Here is a 7,663-nt window from a genome sequence, read left to right on the forward strand (position 1 = left end):
AGACCAGGCTTTTAGTGTTTAATATATTCTTTCATTTTGTCCTCTTTTACAACCCAGTCTTGCACATTCAATGATGTCACCTGAAACTGAATCACTCACATGTGTAAAGGTCACTGGATCAGTTTCCTTCACATTGAACATCATCATAAAAATAGGTTAAAATTTTAACACTTCAAGTACATATTCCCTAGTGCTTTTTTTTTTTTGGCTTCTAAATGAGTGTGCTTTCTAAAAGGTCATGTTTTTCTAGCTGTGTTAATACAGGTTCTCCCCAACTGCCGTGAAGAGCAGTACGTGGTTTGGGCATGCTCCTGAGCCACCAGGCTAACCAAGCCCCGACACGGCGGGCACTAACCCTGCCCTTCCTTCCATGCAGCCCCACGGCCACCATATCTCGACGGCTGGCTAGAAAATCAGCCTTTGTCTTCCTCCAAAACGCTATTGCTGTCTCTTTCACATTAAGCAATGCCAAGTTTACCACTTCTAACAAAGTCATCAAATAAAGGTTTTCCAAATAAACAATGCTTGGGGTTTCGTATTGTCCGATAGCACCGGTTCCTCCCAGGGCCCTGCTCAGCCAGCACCACCCTGCCATACAAACTGGCAGCCAGCTGCTCTCCCGGTTTGTATCCGGACAGGTTTGGAAAAGGTCCCCCCCATGAACAAGGGGCACGATGACCCACTGGAGACGGCGGCGCTTCTCCTGTCGAAACAGTCCGTGCTGTAACGACGCGGGCGCTGGACCGCGTTTTGCAACGTCTCCTCCTGCTATCGCTAGGCGGGGTGAAGGCCCTGCCCCACTTTCCCCCTCAGAGCCATCACCGATTTTCTCTGGCCAGCCCACCCCAGTCCCTCTCTCTGACCGGTGACTGTCGGCAGCAGCCCAGGGAAAGGCGTTCTGCCCCTAAATCACTCCAGGCCCGCTCTACCCGTACTTTCGCACAAGCCTCTCCCCTCCTCCGGCGGAAGCCCGGGCAGGCGGCCAGTCAGGGCCCCCTTTCTCTCAGGGCCGTCGGAGAGGGACGCCTGGAGGCGCGGCGGCAGAAGGCCCCTCCCCGCCGGGAGGGCAGGGGCGGTGCCCGCGGGGACGATGGCGACGGCGGGCCGAGCCGGGCCGGCGGGGCGCTGCGGGAGCGGACAGGCGGTGGGGGCTTAGCGGTCGCCCGGCGGGGCGCCGCTCGGCATGGTCCGCGCCCTGCTGCTGCTGCTGGCCTGCGCCTGGCTGGGCCCGCGGCCGGCGCGGTGCCAGGAGGCGCCGCAGACCCCCGACTGGCGGATGACGCTGAAGACCATCCGCAACGGAGTGCACAAGATCGACGTGTACCTCAACGCGGCCCTCGACCTCCTGGGCGGCGAGGACGGCCTCTGCCAGTACAAGTGCAGCGACGGTGAGGCGGGCGGTGGGGAGGGGGGGCTGGCGGCGCGGCCGAGACCCCGCCGGCCCGCGGCGACCCTTGCCCTCCCGGCGGCCGGCTCGCTTCAGGGGGCCCGGCCCGATCAGACCGGCTGGGGCTACGAGGGCGGGCGGCTGGTGGCAGCGCTCCCGCCGGTCCCGGGAGCCGCTCCCAGGGAAACGGGGCACAGCCGCAGAGGAAACCTCAGTACCTGACTGGAGTCGGCTGCCCTGTGTCGTCCCCGGCTGCCGCGGAGGGGTGCCAGGCGGGCGATGCTCCAGAAAAGGGGTTTCTTGCTCTGCTTTTCACCGGCGCTTCAGCAGCGCCCTGAAGCGGGAGGTTCACGTAGATCCTCTTGGTCTGCCTCGGCTGAATCGCCTTTCCCCCAGCTTACCGGGCTGGGTTATCTGTTGAGTGAGGAAATGAGTTTGGTGGTGGCACCCTGACTGGCTCCACCAGAGTGACCAGGACACCGTGACATTTCCTCTCTGTACTAGAATATGCACTTTTCAAATCCTTTTTTTTCTTCTCCATTACTTTTACTTGTGGCCTCAATCTGTTTCCAATACCGAAACAAGGTGAAGGGTCAGTTTTCAAATTAACTCCACAGCCTTCCTTAACTTGGGATGCAGAATTCCCTGTCTTGCTGCAGTGGTCAGTGTTCAGGGAGATTTGACTTTAGCAGGCTTTGCTAATTTAAATTTTATTAATGTTACAACTGTAGAAATAAAAAAGATACTTCATTCCAGTTAATTTTAAAGGTTAAGCTAAAAAATCAGAGCACTACTGTTGCTTGCATATAAAGCATAGAAGTATTAGTGAACTTAGTCTAAAGTACTCTGTTCTTTAATGTAATCTTACATACTGCACACTCAACTTGACACATCAATTTTTTAGTAACTCAAGCTCTTTTTAATTTGGGAAGCTAACATTAACATCTCCTCAGGTGTCTTGTCCCCCTTTTTTAAAAAAATGCTTAGTACCCCTAAGTTGTAATTTGGTGATAATTGTTGATATTCGGGTGCCTGAATACATGTTTAAGTTAAAAATCTAAGTGATACTGTCTTAAGCCCAACAAATAAATACCTGTGGTGAGTTCTGACAGTACTAAAATTCTGTGCAAAAAATCTATTTGAGGCATGATAAATTACCTTTTTCAGGATCAAAGCCCTTTCCTCGCTACGGATATAAACCTTCACCACCAAATGGTTGTGGATCTCCTTTATTTGGAGTTCAGGTAAGTATTTCCGTTTTGGGGCTTCTTTGTGTGTCTTTCATATATCAACTTTCCTCAATGTGGGTGGTTTTTTCCCTACCCCATTCTGAGACAGCATCCATGTACAGTGTCCCTGCTTTTATCAGCTCCAGCACATGCTTTGGTAAAAACACATGGAAAATGTTAGTATTATAAGTGAACATACCATAAACATTTTCATCATTGACATCAAATAGAATGATGATGATGATTAATTTCTAATTTGTTAACTGTGTTTTGTTCTGACAATCTTGAAAACAGTGAATAACCCCAAGTGTAGCCCTGTGAGAGTGGAGGGTTTGACTCCGACTCTTGCCATCCTTACTGACACTAACCCCTTTTCCTTAATGCTAGAAGGAAAATTTGGGTTAGCTTATGTACTGGCTCTGGCTGGGATGGAGTTAACTTTCTTCATAGCAAGCTGCATGGCGCTGTATTTGGGATTTTTGGTTAAAAGTGTTGATGGTTTGGCTATTGCTGAACAGTGATCGCACAGCTTTGTGACTTTCTCTCTTTTTTTTCCCCCACTCTGCCTATCTGCCACCCCAGATCATAGGCTGGTGCTGGGCAAGAGGCTGGGAGGGGACACAGCTGGGGCAGCTGACCTGAACTGGCCAGAGGGATATTCCGTATTACACAGTCATGCTCAGCAATAATAACTGGAGTAGTGGAAGGGAAGCGGGTGGTAGCGGTGGGGTGTGTTTGGCTGCCGAGGTGGCTGTTGTTCAGGGACTGGCTGCGCATCTGCTTTGTGGGATGTGGTGAATGATTGCTTTTGCACTGCTTATTTTGGGGCATTTTTTCCCTCTTTCATTCACCTATTAAACTGTCTTTATCTCAACACAAAAGTTTTCTTGCTGTGGCTCTTCCTATTCTCCCCTCCATTCCCTGGAGGGGGGCAGGGGTGAGCAAGCAACTCTGTGGGTGCTTGGCTGCTGGCCAGGGTCGAACCACCACAGCTTACTAGAGGTGAACAGCAAAATGCAGAGATAAGTGAATGACAGCTGGACTGACTGCATTAGGTTTTAATTTCTAACTGTTATAGTATATTCATAGGCTATATCTTTCTTAACTGGAATACCAATGGAGTATGTCGGGGGGGTTCTTCACAGTTTGACATCGGTATCCCTTCGATGACAAAGTGCTGCAATCACCACGACAGATGCTACGATACTTGTGGCAATAAAAAAAATGATTGTGATGAGCAGTTTCAGTCCTGCCTCTCCAAAATTTGCAGAGATGTGCAGAAAACACTTGGAATCTCAGAGAGTGTCCAGGGTAAGTCTGAAAAAGCCTTTCTTTTTTTTCAAGTTTAACTGAGCTTATTTTGCAAAGAATCTTTGTGCAGCGCAGTAATGCCACATTTTCCTAAGCTGATGCTATGTTCTGTCCTTCTGTCATGTGGCCCAGACACTTGTACAGCCGAGCAATGACACAGCGTAGGAAAATGATCAAGGTTAAAACTAACCTTGAGGGGGAAAAATAATGCTTCCCATTTAGGAGTATGAATATGGAAATACAAGTTGATCAAAATGCATGTATAATTCTTGCATTTACTGTAGTATTGTTGAATATTCACTATGCTGCTGAGTTCTAAATGTCTACTACATGTGATGGCTAGTAAACTGTAGGAAAATACTGAATTGTTTCCTTTTATAAAGTAAGATATTAGAATAATACATTGTTACAGTGGAAGTAGTTAATGCCATCCCTTAGTGACTAAATTGTAGGTTTTTCAGTAACAGGACATATGATACTACTGGATGTTGGCCTGCATCTGATCAGTACATGACATAACCACACTTTTTAACTTAGACAATGTCACTCTTACAGTATGTAGTCCCACTGAGAGCAGACAGTTTTTTGAACAAGCCTATGCTTGCTCAAATTCATTTAACTGCAAAGAAGTCATCATGTTACTGTGTAGTGTTAACGCTGGTCAATAGTTGCTCAGTTCTGTTGAGCCGCCGTTAAAGATCACAACCTCTGCGTAAACTGAGATGCAAAAAGTGAGGGACTAAAACAGCTCTTTCATCTTTCCAAGACTAAGCAATATTTTTAACACTGATAACATTCCACAGACAATGAATTTTCTTTTTTCATATGCTAACCAAAAGGAACGTCTTTACTCACAACTTAAATGATTCTGTATTAGTTTAGTCTTTCATTTTACAATCTATTTGTTATGCCCAGAGAAGATTGCTTCTTTCTTAAAATCATCCTCAGTTTGCTAGAGTTATTTCTGTTAGTTTCATATTCCATTCAAAGGGTACTTTTAACTGAATTCCTCTTTGCTTGCAGCTTGTGAATCAACTGTTCAGCTGTTGTTTGATGCGGTCATACATTTAGGATGTAAACCATACCTGGATAGCCAGAGAGCTGCATGTATGTGTCGTTACGAGGATAAGACAGATCTCTGAAAGAACATACTGAGATCACACAGTGTAAAATAAAGTCAAAGACTCAGCTGGAATAAAGCAAGTGTTTGGTTACAAAGCTTTATGCTTTTCAGACAGTAATATATTAAACACTGACATCAGTATGCTGATTTGAAAGTCACCATGATATTCTTCCTGTAAAAAGGAAACAAGTCTTCCTTCTCTTCCCCCTTACGCCAGAAGCTTGGAAACTGAGATCAGTTTCCTTTGGTGTATGTCTGCTCAGGGTATGCTATTGTAAAACACTAGTGCCATTTTAAAGTTTTTTAAGAAAACTCCACAATGGGGAAATCAGAGGCGCAGAAGAGTTGTATTGAATTCTCAGATGATTTTGAATATAGGTCAAATTTTATGTTCACTAGCAGTCAATACATCTGATAGATCCAACAGGAAAGAGTGTTTTGTGTGTGTTAATATGGCATCTTACATAGCCTGTACTTTCCTGCTTTTGGTACAATTGCCTTCAGTTCTCTCCGATGTAAGCTCTCCCATGGGTTTCTTCAAAAAAACAAAAACCCAAACCAAACAAAAATCCTCAAACTCTTAGCAAGGGTATACATCTGCACTACATATTTCTACCTGATTCTATATCAACCTTACTTCTGCAGCACTTTTCAGATCAAGTATGTTGATATTTTTAAGGCTTGACCACTAAAATGAACAGTTTGCAACCAAAGGAGACTTTTGATTTGACAAAAAGGTGTAATGTAGTCGCTATGTTATTTTAAAAACGAATCAAATGTTTATTTTTCAAATAAAACATTTTGTTTTGTGTATTATATGCATAGAAAGGATATATTGTTCAAAGAATTTGATTTATATTTGTCTTGTGGCACAACTTGGTTACTGTATTCATCTTTGCTTTCATTTAGTCCATTCTGATGAAAAGTAAAAGAAGGTTCACAGATAGGGTCAGTATGCCCAACAAACCTTTATTTAAAATGCCCTCTGTGAGGCTGACAGATATTTGAACTTGTATTTCTGTCATCTGTTCCCATGACCTCAGTGAGGCTCAGAAACATCTGAGCCTGCACTTCTGTCATCTGTTCCCTGACTTCTCTAGCTGTGATCACCTGATGTCCAATTATTTGGGGTTTGTTCTCTGTACTGATCTTTCATTGCTTATCTCCAGCTGTCAGACCTTAGTTAACTTTTGCATTAGGTCCTCTGTCAAAAATTTTCATTTGCTTTCCTGGTGACCTGATTCTGCCTTAGAAATCCACAGGAGAAGAGGACTGAACATTAAAATATTGCATCTGTGAACAGGGAGTGGAAACCGTGCTAAAAGCCTAAAATTTACCAGACTCATGGACTATAATGTGATTTCTCCTCTGGAAGTACTTTTATATGTTTTTCTTTACCAGTTGTTTGTGGTATTCGTGTTTTGTTTTTAACTAGAGCTTACTGTACATGACACTGAATGTAAGTTCAATAAAGTTCCTGCTAAAGTTCTTTGGCCATGCTTCATAGTTTCTTTTCATGTATGTGGACATGAAGTAGCACTGCAAGAGAGGTATTACCATAGAGTTTTACAAAACCATGTTTGAAGAACTTGTGGTTCCTCTCAATTTGGTGAAATTTATTTTCTGTCCTAGAATTGAAAGGACTCTAAATTACCCTTGAATTCCATGGTTGGAACCCTAAAAGTCTTTTAGCACCAAAGCAGGGAATGGCCATGGCATTGCTAGGTTAAAATTAAAAAAGTACCACAACAAGTCCAAAACATTATAATTCAGTGAGATGGCTGTTGAATTGCATAGAAACATGCTTAAAATAGATGCTTAAATGAACACAGAAAACTTTCACTGTTAGAAAGAGGTGGGGTTTATTCCCTTCTCTATTGACCTGTAATTATACCATGAAAGCCTTCAAGAGTTTCCTTTAAACCATTCATAACACTACAAAGAGCTTTAACACAGCTAGATACCAAAACTGACCTGTTGATAGTTCTGCTTGCAAACCAGAGGAAGCATTTGACTTCTTCCAGGGAGTCTTTACTTTGTGTAAGCTTTTCCTGTAGCAGAAGTCTTTGATTACAGTTACCTGCAAACTATACAAAATACATTTTACAAGCCACAGCCCCAAAATGAAGGCTAGCTATCGTCCCAGGATTAATCATACCACTTAACAACTTATATATATAAAAAAAATCTCTGTAAAAAATATAATACTATATATAGCAGCTCTTGGCATTTGACTCATGACTGCATGCTTTTATGTAGTCAGCAATACTGTTTAAATATTGCAGTGATTTTTTTTTAATTTTTTTTGTATAGGTTATAGTCTTCATACTCCCTCAGGCTATTTTGCTTTTCTGGATGATCTGAATAACAGCCATGTGTCCATAATCAAGCTCCCTTCTTTGAACTGCAGTTCTGATATACCCATAATGCTTTTTTCCAAAAATACCCTTTTAGGGTGGAGCTACTGCAACAATCTGAAATTGTTTCAGAACATGTACATGCATGTATAACAAAAACTTTAATTTATTAAAATATGTGGAAATGCACACAAGTCAAATGGTACATTAGGCTTCATACATGTGATCAAGTTACTGGTGGCTCATCTGAACACAG

General features: G+C 43.6%; 1 protein-coding gene across 1 annotated transcript; it reads left to right on the forward strand.

The window, feature by feature from the left end:
* The first annotated feature begins 1,066 nt into the window (after nt 1–1,066).
* On the forward strand, nt 1,067–6,538 carry PLA2G12A (phospholipase A2 group XIIA). The gene is made up of 4 exons (XM_075751455.1): nt 1,067–1,388; nt 2,555–2,631; nt 3,762–3,927; nt 4,951–6,538. The coding sequence occupies exons 1-4, from the start codon at nt 1,184–1,186 to the stop codon at nt 5,067–5,069; spliced, it is 567 nt and encodes a 188-aa protein (XP_075607570.1). The 5' UTR covers nt 1,067–1,183; the 3' UTR covers nt 5,070–6,538.
* The last annotated feature ends 1,125 nt before the right edge of the window (nt 6,539–7,663 follow it).

This window comes from Balearica regulorum, chromosome 4 (assembly GCF_011004875.1).
Source record: "Balearica regulorum gibbericeps isolate bBalReg1 chromosome 4, bBalReg1.pri, whole genome shotgun sequence".
Classification (NCBI taxonomy): Eukaryota; Metazoa; Chordata; class Aves; order Gruiformes; family Gruidae; genus Balearica; species Balearica regulorum.

What these genes read in the sequence shown, in the direction of transcription:
- PLA2G12A (XM_075751455.1), top strand. Translation starts at nt 1,184, where the DNA reads ATGGTCCGCGCCCTGCTGCTGCTGCTGGCCTGCGCCTGGCTGGGCCCG. An exon ending in CTCCTTTATTTGGAGTTCAG is followed by an intron (nt 2,632 to 3,761) that starts GTAAGTATTTCC and finishes GGTTCTTCACAG; the next exon opens with TTTGACATCGGTATCCCTTC. An exon ending in AATCTCAGAGAGTGTCCAGG is followed by an intron (nt 3,928 to 4,950) that starts GTAAGTCTGAAA and finishes CTTTGCTTGCAG; the next exon opens with CTTGTGAATCAACTGTTCAG.